General features: G+C 44.4%; 1 protein-coding gene across 3 annotated transcripts in view; it reads left to right on the forward strand.

The window, feature by feature from the left end:
* GAP43 (growth associated protein 43) overlaps window positions 1-17,064 on the forward strand; it is a 283,328-nt gene extending 266,264 nt beyond the window's left edge. For all 3 annotated transcript variants that reach the window (XM_069635907.1, XM_069635908.1, XM_069635906.1), the window contains one exon: window positions 16,438-17,064. In XM_069635907.1, the coding sequence (XP_069492008.1) occupies window positions 16,438-16,526 (89 nt within the window). In that variant the 3' untranslated portion in view covers window positions 16,527-17,064. The remainder of the gene's footprint in view (window positions 1-16,437) is intronic.
* Window positions 17,065-18,401: the final 1,337 nt, after the last annotated feature.

Raw genomic sequence — 18,401 nt, forward strand, 5'->3', positions numbered from 1 at the left:
TACCATTGGAATTGTAGTCTGAAATGCCCAGAGAGCAAAAGGTTGCTCACTCCTGTGGCATTGTATGTTAATACGTTCAGATGTCATTCATTCTACAGGTCATAGCTGGCACATTTAAAGATCACCTGGAAATTGAAGTGGCTCGCTGAACCAATACCGCACATAAGGGTTGCCACCCAGTCCTTCCAAGTATATCTTAGTACTATAGAGGTTGGCGGGCCTTGAAATGCTCAACTCCAATCATGGCCTGTCTTATTAAAATTGTGGGTTGAATTAGTCACTCTAAGTCTATTGCTTAAGAGGCTGACTAAAGAGGGGCAACAAAACCAAGCCTTGATCGGTTCCAACCTGTTCAAACAACACACGCCTATTGGTTTCTATGAAATTGCACCTGAATTAAAACCTAATCTCAGAATAAACACAAATCAAATGAAATAACAGCACAATTAAAAGAGAACAACATCAAAAATAAACTGAGTGTAAACAGGAACCTCTGGAAAAGGTTCAAGCCAGGACAACCCAACAGGCTGTTTTATCTGAGTGACTTTTGGGTTTCATATTGCTTGAATCATTTAATCTGATTTCAGCCCCATATTTCAGACAGGTCTAATTGTGATCCGAGTCAGTTCACCCGTTCCCTGGGTGAAAATAACCCGCCCTACTCATTCTGGCACCTGGAAACACGTGTGTATAGGCGCCATGCAAATGTCCAATAAATAAATAAAATACATTCTGAATGGCCCGATGTAATACATGCCATGTAACATGGCCTTGTGCCGTATTGCATCGCGGCAACTACCTACATTGTGTTTTGATAGGTGTGTGTGTGTGTGTGTGTGTGTGTGAGACGGAGAGAGGAAGAGAATGAGAGGAAAAACGAGATGAAGTGTGATAGAATGAGAGAGAAAGAGAGAAAGAGAGGGGGAGTGTGAGAGAGAGAAAGAGAGAAAGAGAGAGGGAGAGAGATAGAGAGAGGGAGTGAGAGAGAGAGAGAGAGAGGTTGGGGGAGAGAGAGAGAGACACAGAGAGAGAGAGACAGAGAGAGAGAGAGAGAGACAGAGGGTGGGGGAGAGAGAGAGAGATAAAGAGAGAGAGAGAGAGACACAGAGAGAGAGAGACAGAGAGAGAGAGAGAGAGAGAGAGAGGGTGGGGGAGAGAGAGAGGCAACAGAGAGAGAGAGAGAGGAAATCCTAGACTCAGCAACTCAAGAAGCAAACCACAACCACTGCGAAGCCTGCAGGTGAGTGATGTTCGGGTCGGAGGCTACCACAATGACGGTCCCTGCTTCAGTGTAACACTGGGAGTTTGTGTTTCATGCCTCCATCTGAGGGTTGTGCTTGTTTTGTGTGATTAGCACTGTTTGCACAGCTCCCCATGTGCACGTGCGTTTTCTGTGTGTGAGAGAGCACGACGGTGAAAACCTTTGCATAGAATGTGCTACACTACATTTTGTGCATGTCTTAAAATATTTATATTTATATACAGGGAAGAACAACTCTTGTTTGATCACAAAAGAACATACAATAGATAATATATGAGATTTGACCGGAAGCAGTGAGCTTCTTACAATGGGGTGAGTTTGAAATACATTCTGACCAGGTTGTGTTAGGGAGTAAATAGAACAGTGCCTGGGGACAATACATGGGTGGACCTACATAGATTAGGGACAAATATCATTAGACATTTTAAGTGCATAATTGGAACTGTCCCTGGGGTCAATACATGGGTGGATTTACATAGATTAGGGACAATCATCAATAGACATGTTTAAGTGCGGGTAGGCGGTACCAGGAGGCAGAGAAAAGGAGGGACAGAGGCAGGTTGGAGGCGAGGGAAAATGTTAGCTTGAAGGCACATGAGAGGCCGGTTAAGAGGGTAACTCAGAGGCGGGGAGGCAGGCTCTCAGCATGCCAAGCACAAATCCTCACCATCCCTGAGTCTTGGAAGTTTGTATCTCTCTTGTGTATTGCTTTGAGCTTCTAAAGCCATTAAAAAAAAAAAAAAACATTCATCTGTGAACATGTGATGAAGTTCTTAATCAAACCATTTCATATGTGCCCAATGCACACAGCGCGTTAAATTCAGCAAAAACAGTCCATCATTTATAAAGCATAATAGTTGTTTCCAAATAATAAAAGATACAAGTGATCATATGCTTACTTGATGGTTAATCTCGTGGTGGCTTGATCCAGTTTATACACAAGAAAATAAGTTTGGTCATTGTACCAGTCAACCACAGGAAGGCAATTTTCCCCTCATGCATGCCTCTTGACTAGCACCCATATTTATCATGCCAAATGCCGTTTTGATATTTCATAGTCCTGTAAATCGATCGTAGGTTTATCCCTATTTTGATTAAAACAAACAGTGAGAGAAGGATAGCAAGACCCACAAATCCCCAATGCAGTTTGTTTTCTCCACGTGGGGGGAAAGCAGCATCTGACACTGTACACATTTCTCTTTACCTTCAAACCATCAAGGCACGCCTTGTAGCTACAAGTAGGTTTCATATCACAAAGCTCCTGAAGGAGTGCAATAGCATGCGAAACATGCTCGACAATGCTCGAAGCATCAACGTCCCATCCATCCACAAAGAGAGTCTTTTCAACGACTTCCACGGCATGCAGATGGTGGCCTGATTTCCTTAGCGCCAACTGAAAATGGGCAGTTGACCACATGATACCCGTGGTAATAATAATAATTAGGCTTTTATATAGCGCTACAAACCCTCAGGTATCCGAGCGCTGCTTATTATTACCCACGGTGTGTGGTGCTCATTTATCGACCTCGGAAGGATGAAAGGCTGAGTTTGGCCCCGCCGGGATTCGAACCTGCGTTAACAGGCTCTGCACGGGTGTCAAAGCGAGCGCTCTACTCGCTGTGCCACTTGACCAGCTATCGTCTGACAGCGTTTGATGTGGACAAGGTGAACAAGGTGGTTATCCATGTAACATCTACAGGGTTTGAAGGAGTTACTAGACCGAACGAAGCACCGCAAATGGGCCAAGTCCATACAGAACCACTTTTCTTCTCTTTGCTTAGTACAATCTCGGTGGCTTTTGATTTGTCAGCTAGGGCAGTATTATGGCACTGAGGTCCTCTAACCTCTCTTTTATAAGGTACGCTGCTACACTTGTAAAGACATTCGGAGGCGGCCATATTGGTTTTCACGTGCACCAATAACACACCGCTGTCCGTAAGGAGCTGAAACCAATCAAGGACCCATCTTAATATAGGCACCAAAAATAGATGCAAGAAAACCAGCTCTGAATCAGTGGGTGGAAACATACAGAATGGTGATGGGGACTGGTAACACAACTTCACTACCTGTTGACTCGTCTCCTTCCATGTGCCCAATACCTTTCCATCTCACAAGGCAGGATAGCTCAGGGGCAACACTCTCACCTTGGAAGCAAGAAGACACAGAGCATCACAGGTTTGATCCCCGGGGGGTCCACGCTTAGAAACCTTGCGTTATAAATATCATATCACAACCTGGATTCAGACTCGAAAAACTGGCTGTCATTTGTATCCCAGACCAACAACTTTGTTAAAACATTCTCCCACTACATTCTGAGGTTATGGGGGACTAGTTTACAACTAATTCAACTAGAAGCATTGTTGCCGACATGACCCGTTCCAATCTGCAGGTGCCTATCCAGTCCTGGTTTATTCTTTCCATTCTGGGACTTGTAATCCGAGTTTCATAATGGGAAAGAGTGGAACTACAAGTCCCAGAATGCAAAGAAAAATAAACAGCACCGGATAAGCACCTACTACAGATTGGAAACGGGTCATGTTGTGCCTCTAGCTATGGAGTTGCAAGGGAGTCTCAGTACAAAGCAGGCTCAGCCTTATGGGAAGTGCTTCTACTACGCCTTTGCCTTACGATTGTCAAGATCTGCAAGGCCATGGGAGTCTTGCTCCCCTGACAAACATGTGATCCGAATGCTATAGCCTCCTACGATACTTGTGTCACTTTCTATCCAATGTCTGCATTCAATCTTTCCGCCCCCAGAGCGCCTTGAAGCAGTCTTCTGACGCTGTATCAGTCATGGGGTTCCCCATTCTGAGAACCTCAGGCAAAGCTGTGTAAGGCATCCCTTATGCACGTCCTCCCGTTTAGGAGCACCTCGTGCTCACACTAAGCGATGGTGTACAGAGGTCATGCAGGCATCTTCATGCAAGATGTGCGTGATAGAGCGTCTGCTCTTCTTTGATCATTTTCTTCATGGGGGGGGCGGGGGAAATGCGAAGCCTGAAGATCGAGAACTGCATGAGATGGGCCGGGAGGATAGCTCAGGGACAACAAGCTCCCCTTGGAAGCAAGACGAGACAGACAGAGCCACACAGGTTCAGGTTCGATCCCCAGGTCCGCGCTTCGAAACCTCTGGGAATTAAGTGCATTATAAATAACCAATTACAATTACCTTCACAGTGTGAGTGTGCAGCGGCCCAAAGTCCAGCTCTAAACTCTGGGCTGTTGCTGTATTGGAAGAAATACTGCACAGGACATTGTGTGACGCCTTCAAGGTCTCCCAAATAGAGGTGCATTCCTCTGCATGTTTGGTGAAGTGTTCCTCTACCACAGTCCTTCATTTATTCCTCCATCCTCTACAAAGTTGTTATCCGCTTCTCGCCTGTGCCAGGCTTCAATCCCTTGGTTCCCCCGACTCCCCAGATATACAGAAAATATTTCCAGGAGAGCAGGATCACGCAGGATCATGGCTGTCCAGAGCCCACTCCTCTTACAGAGAGCTTTTTCGTGGGACCCCATCACTCACAATTTGCTCAACCAAGCAGCCAAGTGCACCAACCACCTCTGAACCTGTGCACACAAAATCTACACACACTGGCGGCTAGAAAATTCCACTACCATTTCCAAATCTTGAGCCAAGAGTAATACTATTCCTAATCACAACTTAAGGTCTTGCTATATGTTTGCCAGTATTATTGGGATGATACCACCAAGCTGATTTACTGTTACCACTTGCAGCAACAGGAATTTACCACCGAGGTCTGGCTATTCCCCATCATGAATCCCGTTGGAATCAGCGGGAAATAACTCATGTGGTAGTCACCTTGTCCTTCACCGCCGTTGTAAGTGGAGTTGAAACCTGTGCTTAACACCTAGCAGTGTTTTGGCATCTGAGTGTTGAAAACCATAATGATGTAGAGAGGCAGAACAAGTGCGATTCTGAAATACTGCATATTTCAGTGGTACTGCATTTAAATGAAGCCGCTAACAGTGCTCTCACTGTATGTTGTATTGTATGCAATCCACGTTCACTACACATGCAGCTATCTCCCCGCCATGCAAGTGAAGTGCCTGCATTGATAACTGCCCAGCTTCAGTGCATTGCTGCATCATACACTGCGGAGGAGACCACCCTTCTCCCTCGCTGTCTGGGTATAATGAGCTGGACACTGAGTCAGAACCAGTGGTAGAGGTGCTCTAGAAAAGCAGTGGAACTATGACTCCAGCGGGGGGACGGAGCAGGAAGGAAGGGGCCACGTGCAACACATTTTCCAAGGGGTGCTTTCATGCTGGTTGACAGCCAATTGAGTTGAAACAGATGTCAGTTTCGCTGTAACTGACATCAGGTGGTAAAGTGTAGAAGCGTGCTTCAAATTCATGGTGAAAATGGTTGCAAAAAATAGTGGAGTGTTTAACAGTAGCAAATAAAAGTACTGGAACACAGCTCCCGGCCGTTCCTGCTCACTTCACCCACTGGTCAGAACACACAACCACACTTGTTTTAGGCGGCTCAGCCATGTTTTTCCTATAGTATTATTCCGATTCCTTTCCACCTCTACTGTCAGCCTGCTTGCCCTGTAGCTGCCAACCTCACCATGCTGCTGTCACTCGTCAGAAGTGGCACTAGCTTGCCTTTCACCTGTCCTTGAGCACGCTTCCTGACTCGAGGGAGAAAAAGAATAGGAGGTGCCAACATCACTGGAAACAAGTATACTGTCCACTGATGTTTACCCATCATGCCCACGGGCGGCCTGGCGTTTAATCAGATCCAGAAGGGTTGCTAGGACAACAGGTGCCAGGGCTGTTCTCAGGTTGGCTTAGGTCTGCCTCCCTTTGTGTGTTCACTACCCTCCCACCGCTCCCTCAACTCCAACAGAGACAAAACAATTAAAAATCACGCAGTAGCATAACTAAAATGTTTGTGGGAATTCAGAGCATCTCCGGCCTTCCATTATCTGCATCTACATGGCTCATGTGCCCCCCACTGTACAGATAGCTCACTGCGTTGGGCTCATGTTGCTCAGGTCTTTGCTTACCCCCTAGAGTGTTCAAGTCCATGAAGGGCCCAACCTCTTTTTTTATGAGGTTCAGGAAAAAGTGTCCCATTAAAATGGCTAATATTAACAAAAGTGCTACAAAGCAGGCCGAGCGGAAGCAGTTGTGTATGTGTGTTACTATGCACTCTGCTGTCGGAATCGGAACAAAGGGTGTTATCAAGGACATCAATCCATGTACAGCTGACACCGCTGTGCTAGCGATGGGGGTAGTAGTCTCATTTGGTTTTGGCTTTGCTTATGAGCACCGAATTGTTCACTATGGCCTCATTAAAAGTTTGCCGGTCCGGAAACCACGGCGCTGGTAAACTTACCAGCACCGTGGTTTCCGGACCGGCAAACTACGAGTCTATCTGCCAGAGCTGCTGAGCCTGACAAGTCGGACCCTACCGGGCACAGCAGCCACGGTAAGCAGACCACCATGGAAGCATGGGCACTCTTATTAACGGTACCAGTGCTTCCGTGTTCCCCATTGGGAAATTAGAATTTACTTGCGCCTGAATTTACAGACCGCCGGGGTTGTAATCCCCCGGTGTTACCGGCAAGCCAGGCACCGGTAAAATGTACAAGTCCAGCAGCAACCGTCCGGTAGCACCGGCATGGTTACCGCCAGACGTGTAATGAGGCACATTGTGTCTGGAGAGGAATTGTTGAAGATTTTTCCAACTGAGCCAGAGTCCCTTGGTGTCCAGGCTGCTGGTGGCCTCCCATTCTTGATCATGTCCCACTGTTTTATCCAACCTCTTCTTGTGTTCTGGCTTGTGTAGCTCGTCTTTGATGTTTCTTCGTCCGCAATTTAATTAATCAGCGACTGGATGCATGAATGAATGATTGGACTTTTGTAGGCGCGAACTTTTAAATCAATTGTGTCAAGGTTCTTCTGTCAGAGGGGATTTGGTGTATGATCAGATATTTAGAAAAGTTAACTTTTGAGATTTACTGAATGGGAATGGGTTGGCTTTAGCAGCCACGGTCACAGGAAGTCATTCAATTGCCCGGGTCTGGTTACTTTGCGTATCACATACATAGCTCCTTTCTAGCATCCCGTATTCTGAGGATAGACTGTGTTTTTTCTGTTGAGTGCAGGACTATCCAGGGGTGTAGGGTTGCATTTTGTTGCTGAGGCATTCGCATGGATGCATGTGTGGATGAGGCGAAGAGATTTTGAAGGCCTCAAAATGGTTATATGTGAGCTTACCACAAACAATTACAGAGTGGAAAATGGTATCGCGGACAAAACAATGAAAAACACCAAATTTGTTTTTTTAAATGTGTGGGGGGGGGCCTCAAAGCTCCCCATTTTTATTTTTGCTTTTTAATGCCACCCTAACCCCATCCCAACCAATTATTTGTTTAATTCATGTTTGCACTGTTTTTCAGTGTTATTGTCCGCTCTGAAATTTACCACTCAGTTTTGTTTGCAATAAAATGACTGGATGCCCTCAAAACATGAACTATAATCTAATGAAGTGACATCCTGGGCGGGGCAGTGAAGTTCAAGGTTTTTCTCATTTGCATTCCAGCTTCAGTGTTTGGATCACTGGAATCTGGACTATGTGATGTGTTGACATACAGAGTCGAGCCAAGACCAGAGTTAATGTTAGGTCCCACTATTGAATGGGATAGGGAGGAGAGTGGGTGAGAGTCTGCGTGCGTGGAGGTGGCATGAGTGCACCAATCATCTGCTATGGTTGTTGAGGTTGAGTTAAGGGTGGCTCTTTTGACCTTGGTGTCATGTCATGATTGGCAGACATAGTAAACCTATTGGGTTTTGTTGCCAGTAATGAACATGAGAAGTCTTTCAGTTATTCCTAAATCCTCTTGTAGATTCTGTGCAGCCTCTCTCCCTTCCACCTCGCATCCTCCCTTTGGCATTTCCTCCTTTTCACTAATGTAGTTACGGATGCGTGTGTCTCCTTGCCCGGATGGTAGATGGGATGAGATTGGAGGGATAATTGCACCTTTCATCCATCAGCCAGACAGTGCTAGGCCACCTGTGCAGAGAATTAGGGGTATCATGAGGGCTTGACAGCGCATCGCATCCCCAGCGGTTCCGCTGATTGAGAACTTCCCCTGTGGCCCCAAATAATAAGACAGAGTCTAAACGATTATTGAACCACCTACCTCTGAAAGACAGGTTCTGGATCGCCCCAAGCCTCATTCTCGTGCTGTGCTTAAAACTCAACTAATTGATGGCCTCTTCCTCCTTCGATCTAATGGCTTGCACGGTGAGCCGGCCATGGCCCCGAGGCCTGCGAAGCTTCAACCAGCCTCGGCTTCAGTCACGTCTTGGCAAAGCCGTGCGGGATTCCACCTGATTGATTGTTGCGGTGGCCGGTGGAGTTGATAGATTGGGGTAATGCACCAGAAGAGTAGGTCAATAATTAGGGCAGGTGGCTTTGTGATGTTCACAGCAGCTAGGGCTGAGTCTGCAATGAAAGGATGGGCCTGCACAAGCCTTGGACTGGCTTCCCAGAATTCCTACTGACACATCAAAATATATCTCAGGCAGAAATTGGCGTCTTGTGGTAGTGGCACTTGGGTTTCGCAAAACACCAGAGGAACCTCTTCCATAATAACTGTTTGAAGGACATTATTTCAGAACTCAAGTCTACATAGGAGTTTGCTGAAGGGCTTCTCTCAACCACTGTATGCCATTTTAATAGTATGTAATGTGCACCATGTCTGCTATAGGAACCTCCATGAGTCAAATATTACATACTAGCGAATGCCATATGAAATTGATCAAATATTGTGTGCTATTTTATGTGTCATCTTGTGTATGCCATCATTGAATCTCCTCTAAGTGCCCGCCATCCCAGCTGTACATCCCTGTATGGGTCAAATACCGTGAACTGTACCACCCTGTATGGGTCAACCACTGTGTGGTATACATGTTAATTGTTCAGACACTGTTGGCATCACACTCCACACGGATCAGAACATGCCATCATAGGGACACCATCCTATCTGATTCAGACACTGCATGCCATCTCAGGTGTGCCAGGCTTACACGGATTTGATAGTGTGTGGGATCTCAGCTGCATCATCTTGGGTGAGTCTTGCGCTGGGGGTTTCTTCAGCCGAGCCGTCGTCCATGAGTGAGATTCTGCACACCCTCTCCGGCATGTGATTAGACAGTGCACACCATCACAGTGGTGCCATCCTAGGTGAGCTGTACAGCATATGCCACATCAGCTGGCCATTCTTACGGTGAATGGGTCAAGACTTGAGTACTGTATGCTATCAAATGTGCTTCATCATATGTTAGCACATGTGTTCTATTCTTGCTGGTGCAAATATGTTTTGACACCAGAAGAATAGTGCCACATTGGAACTCTCTTACAGTGAGGTCAGATTTGGGGTTTAGGGCCACACTGTTATTCCTGATGCCAATTTGCTGCTGGTGTTTCGAAGCAGCTGCCTGGAATATCTTTGCCTTATGTTAACACCGGCTCTGGTCTCAGTTGGAGCACTTCCTATGGACCATATAGGGTATGGCATTCAGTGCTACCCCTCCCAAGCCCTCAATAAGGGATAGACTGTGTGCCTCATCAGCGGAGCCATCTTCTATGACTTAGATAGTGTATGCCACCGCAGCTTTATAATCCTTAATGGGTGAGATATAGAGTATCATCTGTCTATAGCGAGGCACTTCACACCACCACAGCTAAGCGCGTATTATTGGCTGGGTCACCTGTATTGCAGACACGTGACATGCTCCATATTCAACAGGGCCCTGTAAGTCTGTCATGTTGACTTCCTCCAGGATTGAGCACTCTTCCATAGGTGAGTTGATATATCTCATACTTAATTGGATGCTAGTTCGTCCCTTCTAAAGGAACCTATATGTGTCCATGGTTCTCCTATTGCGAGAAATATCCCTACTTGCTTAACACAGCAGATCTTTTTCATGCACTAGACTTTGCCAGCACCAATATTCCTTAAATGTAATTCAAGGACAGACCCCATCTTCCATCCTCTAAGGATGCTGCACGATTCTCCTCTCGAACAGCCCAATCACACCATTGCCTTGATTTTAGCCATGGTGACATCCAGGCAAGATTTCAACACCCTATACACAAGGTGAAGCCTTCAGCAAACTCCAAAGGGTCCAACGTCATGCTGTTAGACTCATTTTAACTTAGAAAGTGCTGATCACATACCGTCCCTTCATTGGCTCCCAATCAAGGAAAGGGATCGTTTCAAGGCACCGTCTCAACTTTAGAAATCCCTGCATGAGCGCACACAGGGCTCCCCCTCCAGGATTTTACAGATCTGTGTGCCCACAAGAAAGCTGACGTAACCCTCCCACAACATGCTTTCTGTCCCCAAGAGTAAGCGCAAATACATGTGGGGTCTCCCATCTATACACGAAACTCCAAGTTGTGCAACCCTCCTTACCCCACATCTAACACTTTCAGAAAACGTCCTTAGAATTCTAGGAGACTTGAAGACTCACTTCGCTCACCAGGACAGAGACCCTAGAGCTCAAATCTGTCTCCATACATCTTCCTAGCAGTCTCCGCCCCTAACAATTGCCGGACATACGCCTAAGACTCCACGTGTTCATACGCCTAAGACTCCACGTGTTCATACGCCTAAGACTCCACTTGTTCATACGCCTAAGACTCCATGTGTTCATACGCCTAAGACTCCACGTGTGTACTCAATCTTGAATTAGTATTTTCTTCATTTCTTTTATTAAATGAGGTGGACATCAGCAGGGATCAAGTACTTCTGCTAGAATTATCTTAATGTGTATTCATCTCAATACTTCCTGACCTACCCACCGAACCGAACCTTCATGTAGCTCCTGTCGGCCGCTCAGTGCGATATTCAGATGCAGTTCTCTAGCAGCAAGAAGAACTTTGCACGCACACACAATAATTAATATTAGAACACCCTAGCGTGTGTTCTGTGAAGCGGATTGGTCAATCTGCGGGCTATACGCACTGGTATAACCCGCAGATTGATTACAGCCCTTAGTTCGGGCTGAAAGGAGTTGCAGAGCTGTGGGCGGGCGGGGAAAAATACCGAAGTGGACGTTGGTTTGCATGTGTATTCCAGAACGGAAAGAGTTCCGAAATGCACGTTCCTATACCAACGTGTCCATGTAGGCTGACAAAAATGAAAGCAAAGGAAACGCTTTCACAGCCAAAGTCTTTCACAGTGTTTGAAATAAATGGAAAGGGGATGACATGAGCTGCACAGTAACAGGGAACGTATGGAACACTTTGTATTCAGCAAGGAAATGAGCGTAAATGTTGCAGCCACTTCTGAACGTGCAGTAAGTAAATCTAGTGGCTTTAAATGGAATGTATGTACATGTGGAAGTTTAGTAACCTGCATGTTTGTGTAGAGGAACTAGTGCTTGACATTTGCGTAGTAGGGGGCAGCACACCTGAAGTAAACTTAATTAGAACAGGGGGCAGGCACACCCACACCTGATTCCACTTTACTATGATACTCCTCCCACCCTTGCACCTTACACCACCATATAAAAAAAATTAAACAATTTTAATTGAAGTACAAAAACATTCTGCAACATTTATTTACCATTTTGAAATGTTTGGTACATCAATTAAACATATCTAATTCATTCAACTTTAATTAAACAGTGAGGGTGTTCTAATAGCTTTATAAACCTGCAACGAGGGGGATACCGGAAGTTATGGTCCCTCATACCTCATTAAAAGCCCTCGCTTCACTCTGGCCATTAACTCGGTCTTCAGAGCCCATAACGCCCGGTACGGCCCTCGCTGCAGGTCTATGAAGCTATACTATCACCTTGCACATGTCAGCATTGCTCCCAAAAGTTCTGAGTGCCCCTTCACGTGTTCTTCTTTCACTTTAGAGCAAGAAGGGCAGCGCTGCCTTCCAGTGGAATAATGGAGTACAGACACAGTACTGTCATAGCCAAGCCATTACAGATGTGCACACACTTGCATTATTGCTCCTATCATCATTTAATAGAGTCTAGAACCTCCTGGGAAGGGCATCTAAGGAAGACTTTTGGGTTTGTTAAATTTGCTTTAACATGATTTGCTGAACTTTGTGAATGAACTTTTCAAACTAAGTGTGAAAAAGTAGACCTTAGAAGGGGCTTAGTTTAAACTGGAAGGGTTATTCATCTGAATGACGACGTTTTAATGGTCAAAACTGCGAAGGCCGTGTAATTAGCTTTAGGAATGTGGAGCTTTCAAAAATATAAATTTGGTGGACACAAGTTGTGTACGGAGATCTCGAATACGGTTGAAATGTTTTAACATTCTGAACTGTTTTAATTATTATTTTTTTTCTCTTATTCTGGGTTTAACATTTATAAGGTTTAAGTTGAAAACCAAAGAATAATAAAAAAAAAAAGGCTGGGGATTGTATTGGGTAAAAAGAACACACTGTATGGTTTGTGTTGTTTAAGCTTCTTCTTCTTATAATGTAATTTCTGATTTTGTGAAGTGACCTGCTACCTCCTCTTGCAGGTATACTTTAGAAATAGTTTGGATAACATGAAGACATATTTAACAAAAGAAATGATATACCTATGAGTGCAGGCATATATACCAGCTTCTTTAATGTCAGAATATTATTTACACAAAGGCGCAACTTCTACGTCTTGCCATTGTTTAATAACAATTAGTAACATTTTAATTTAGTAAATATATTATGTATTTGAGCAGTTCATATCGTTAAAAATAATGCAAAAATGATGCCTTTTTCTCAATGTTATGCATCGGTTACCAGCTATGACCTCATTAAAATGCTCCCACTCTGCCAGTCGACCGGACGCCTACAGTTACTTAGTAACGCAAACCGCCAGCCACACTGTATTCACTTTGGGGTTCAGTCCCCCAATGCTGCTGGCTCCTTCCTCTTGAAGAAGGTTAATACCATTTGGAAACGTCTTATTTGTGCATATATAGCACCGAGCCATCAGAAGGCTGTTTCAAAGCACTATTGGTGTTAGTTAAAGAGACCACGCAGATGTCAAAACAAAATAGCATAAGCCTGGGGGCCAGAGCCGTCAGTACAGAAACACAAAAAAGACATGTCGGTTCTACATAGGGACCCTAGACTGATGGTCCTTTTTTAAATTACATCTCCCTGACATCTTTTGCAACACAATTAGTGCCGTGAAGAGAGCTTCCAATGGCTTCACGTTATATAAAGACAAATAATACATTTCCAAGTGGTATTCTCATTGTTCGCGGCGGGGACTAACAGACGCCGCTTCTATGCTGCCGCAGTTTATAAACATGGACGGGGGCAACAGTCGGTTAACAGAGCTGTCTCAACCGGTCAAGCGGAGTGGGGCAAATAGGGTGGGAGGAAAAGCAAATCCTAAAATGCTCTTCAACCAGAATAAGGATAAAGTTTGGATATTTGACTTCACATACTGACCTATGTATGACTGCTACCTACTTCAGTGAATTTAAGAGAATACTTCAGATGCATCTTCCTGTCCAGTCCTCTGCAGCATTCTCCATTCCAGGTTTTCAGGATATCCGCACAATATTCATGCCTTATAAAGTGCACTCGAGCAAATAAGGTGTTGCCAGTGAAAATCCCAGATGTAAACCAGGTCCCTTACAGCAGATTCTAAAACTGGAGAAACTTGGAGCTGCCTTGAGCATCCTTCTGACGCCCTTCAGAACTTCGTCAGTGGTTTCCATGTGCACATGCACACCTCAGACATGACCCAGGGTTCTCACGGATTACCCAACACACAATGAACCCGATTGTCTGAATCCAGTAACCTGTCATGCCATAATCCACCTCTCTCTAAAGCAATAAACCTCCAGCACATGTGTGTCAAGCGGTGCTCATGATACAAGACAGTGGCACAGTTCTAGTTAAGATAACAAATTCAGCTACCCTATTCTCAATTATAATAAAACATATATACCTTTTATTAGCATCATCAATACAGTTCATATAGAATCGTATTTATAGCATACAGAAGAATCAACTTTTCATATAGATTAAGTGACTTGTGCAACCAAGTGCTGGTTTCGATCTATTAGATTGAATGATCAAAGCATTCATTACTATTGCTGGTTAACTGGACAACAAAACAGAAAGACTTAAAACACACACAGAACACTATTAGCACTCTACACACAGCATTGTGCTAAATATTAATAATTAATCTGCACAATCTCGAACATACAAATGAGCCCTAGTGTTACATTCAATTACTAAGAGCAAGTAAAAGGACAACCCAACATGTTTCTTTCCTTTCAATCAATTAGGAAAGTCTCAGGACATTCTTCAGGGGGTGAACACCCTTCTGTGTTGTCAGCAGCAAAATGATTACTGTCAATCCACCTCTCAACATTTATTTATTTGTTCTCCATCATTGATTCACCTAAAGGGAAACTAACTGCAGCTATGCAAGTTATTTGGAGGAATGGGGAGTGGTCAAAAAGCAGAGAGAGCAGCAGCTGCACATGTAGATTGGCAAAGCTGCACAAAATAAATGAAAATAGAACTGGTCATTGGGGGTTCGGGTGTATTTTTTATTGGGTGAAAAACACAGGTTACAGGTATGTTTCTCCCTACGAGCATTGGTCATTTAGTAGGGACTGAACTTTGTGATACACAAGTTTAGAATAATTAAGACATTATTTGGCTCAACCAATTGCCCAAGAATGCCAATGTGCCCCCCAACCCACTAGGCTTTAAGTACCTACTGTAAAATACGAGTTTGTCCTCAGAACTATTTCATTTTACCAATTTTACCTGCAGCAGCAATTCCCAGAATTTGGCTAATGTGGATACAAAAAATAAAATACACGTAAAGGAGATGATTGTTGAAGATTACCACTGTTTAATGACATGGAGGCATCACAGGATGAATCCTGTAGGTTGAAGTGGGGACCAAGATGATCACTCCGGAAAATACTATACAGCAAAATCCCAACGGCATAGGGAGACCTATACTTGTTGCAATATGCCATCCTATACCACTGCTTATGCTGTACAGCAGGGTAAATCATCGAACATTGGCTCCAGTGGCTATTCACACCTCTCCGCTGAGTGCTGTTTCACCAACCTGCTGTGCTTTCTACTTGGCATATAAAATTCAAGTGCAAAGGGGCATTGATTGCTTCTCCTCTAATGACAGTGCTCAAAGCTGTGCAGTATGAGGGTGGGGAGCTCTAGGAGAGCACCACATTGTACTCATTGTGCTACTAGTCAAACAACAACAACAACAAAAACACAATAAAGGAGGGCATTGGGGGATGGATAAAAAAGATACTCCTAGTGTCACTGATTATCCAAGAGTCCTTTCTACTTGGATGCCAGTGAGGGCAACTGAGAATCTTCAGATAGGCTTTTGAAGTTATTGGTGTTCTTACTTCAAGGCCCGCAAACCATGGCTGAATTTCACAAAGGTAACATTAATATGTAAAATAAGCAAAAGGAGAACCTCTGACAACAGTAGCATATTTGACACAGTGCCTTCACTTGCATGTTGCAGTCTGGGTGAGTAGAGCTGGGATGTTGCTGTCAATGAAAACAGCTTTCCTACGTTAGCTCACAGTCCCACTAACTGACTGTTGTCCTATATAGTCCTGTGCATAAGTGCCCCAAGAGTTTCCTAGGATGGAAATGACAGAGCCTAAGACTGGTATCTGCAGCCATGAATATCCATGCCCTTATCACAGTGTGGAAGCGGGATAGAGGCGAAGCAGACGCGCGCTAGCCAAACTCAAGCAACTGCAGCCAGGGGGATAGTTATGGAGGAAAGGGAAGGGACAGAAGAACAGCACTGGACACGCTATACCAGTTGTGAAGATGATCATTCCCATAGCAACAATACGTCTGCACACTATCCACAACCTTAGGATGAGACAAAATATTCTTTGCTGTGTAATTGGCCTCTACTTTGTATGTACTACTATGTAATGCTTTGTCCAGAGAACATTTTGGTGGTCGATTTAGTCAGTACACCTTCAAAAGTAAATCTTGTTAATTTTCTAAATGTAAAAGTAACCAGAATTAACACCTCAACTTAATGATCAGCGAAACCAATTGCAGGCAACCGTTTTAAGTACTTCTTCATATATGAATATATGAATGTAACCCTAATGCCTGCCCTTAATGTCTGTCTCTTCACAGAAGCTGTAGAAGAAACCAAACCCACTGAAAGTGCCCAGCAAGAAAGCGATAAAGGGGAAGAAAAAAAGGCAGACCAAGAAAGTGCCTGAACACGAAGAAATGTCTAGGACCCTCTCCTCTCTGATGACTTTGCAACCCTCAATCCCTCTCTCTTCGCCCTATCCCTCACGTGGATCCCTCCTCCTCTTCCTTGCGCCCTCCCCTCCGTCCTCCTCTCTGTGTGGCAAAACATGTATAAGGCAGGAAAGTTTTCAGTCAAACAGTGTGGCTTCAACATTTTAAGTGTTTCTTGGTGTTGTCAATGGCAAGTTTTACAGTATGGTCTGAGCCAATCATTTTGGAGATATTCTTGCACTGTATCCACGTCCTTTTCTGGCGCGTGCTCGTTCTTATCTCCCTCTCCTCTGGCGCGCTTGTGCGCTCTTACCTCTCTCTCCCCCTCTCTCTGTTACAATGTGTGCAATGTTCCGTTAACTTTAGGAGTTTTCAAAACTATCAAGTAAATTCAAAACCGTCTGTTTATTTTTTATTCCCCTTCCTCTTCAATGTGATGGAATGAATTTAACAAAAAATCGAACCCCCCAGTTTGTTTTCAAAGAATAAAGCAAATGTGCCAATTAGCGTATAGCTCACTGGCTCTGGAGTCTTTCTTTCCTTTCTATGAAATCTTACCATCAGCTTTCTTTGGCAGAACGAGTCAAGTGGTAATTTTGGAAGTGGAAAAGTGAGCTAACAGAATATGTACTGTGTTTATTCTTTATATTTAGGCTGAGTGGCGTTTCACCCAGAAACATTTTCAAAATCAAATAACAGACTACAGGGCAGTCCTGAGTCAGGGGCCTTAAATTAGCAGGATAGATAGTGGGCCGCTGAATGGTGCATAACACATAGTGGATGGACACAGAAATGAAATGCTATAGAGAAGAGAACATAACATAACAACATGTTTGAAGGCAGCAGCCAGCCCGAATAGGGTACAATAAGCCATTGTTTATTCATTGATTATGGCAATCAACCTATCCCGATTTCCCAATTCCCAGGGTTTGAACCAGGAAGATGAGCTAGGCAGAAGTTTCATGCTCCTATCACAGATAGTCATAAATAGTGTAGGCTCTCCCTTCCCTTGCTTTTGTGCATTGCAGAGTAAGAAGCGCAAACAGGTACTGTGTGGATGGATGTACATAAAGGGACATAAGAAATAGAACCCCAAAATGCATTGCTTATGATGAGGAAGATGTAATCCACCTACACGGTCAAGTCTTGTGATGGGGATCACGCAGTCAACTAATATTAAGGGCCCAATTCATGGAACTTTTAGCACGGTGCAAAGTGACTTTGCACTGCCAGCAAACACCCTGATTCAGAGAGCGGTGCAACGTGCATTTCAGCAGTGCAAAGTGTCAGCCGGGTTCTTCTTTTGCCCCTGACTATTACATGCATTAGAAATGGGATGCGGCAGTAGATTCGATCACGACATGCGGGGCGTATGGAATTTGGGTCAATGGTTTTCCAAGAATCTGAAGTCCGGTAGAAGGGCAACGGCCCCCGGAGCTCTTAGGAAAGCTTTGATAAACAATGGAGAGGGAAGTGAACGCTGATGAACGGGTGCATTTTTATTTAGCCGTGATTAGAATCATCTGATTCCGACAATGCTCCCTGATAATTGCAAGCACAGGCTTCCACTTGTTTCATAGATATCCCAGCGTAGCCTGCTCAATGAATGCCTTGTGCCTGTGGCAGGAACAGACTATGCAGGCTTTCTTGGTGATCACTTGTCAACGTCAAATGTCTGGCTATGTTTCTAATTGCACTTTCATACAATAGTGGGTTTCCCTTCTATGACAGAAGCTGGGGAATCATACATGTTTTTCCAAAGAAAGGTTTTGCTCCCGGTCAACTAGTCGTATACATGTAAAAAGTATACGTACAACACCACAAGGAAAGATCTAAAAAGAAAGAAATAC

This window comes from Ambystoma mexicanum, chromosome 7p (assembly GCF_040938575.1).
Source record: "Ambystoma mexicanum isolate Mex_15411 chromosome 7p, UKY_AmexF1_1, whole genome shotgun sequence".
Lineage (NCBI taxonomy): Eukaryota > Metazoa > Chordata > Amphibia > Caudata > Ambystomatidae > Ambystoma > Ambystoma mexicanum.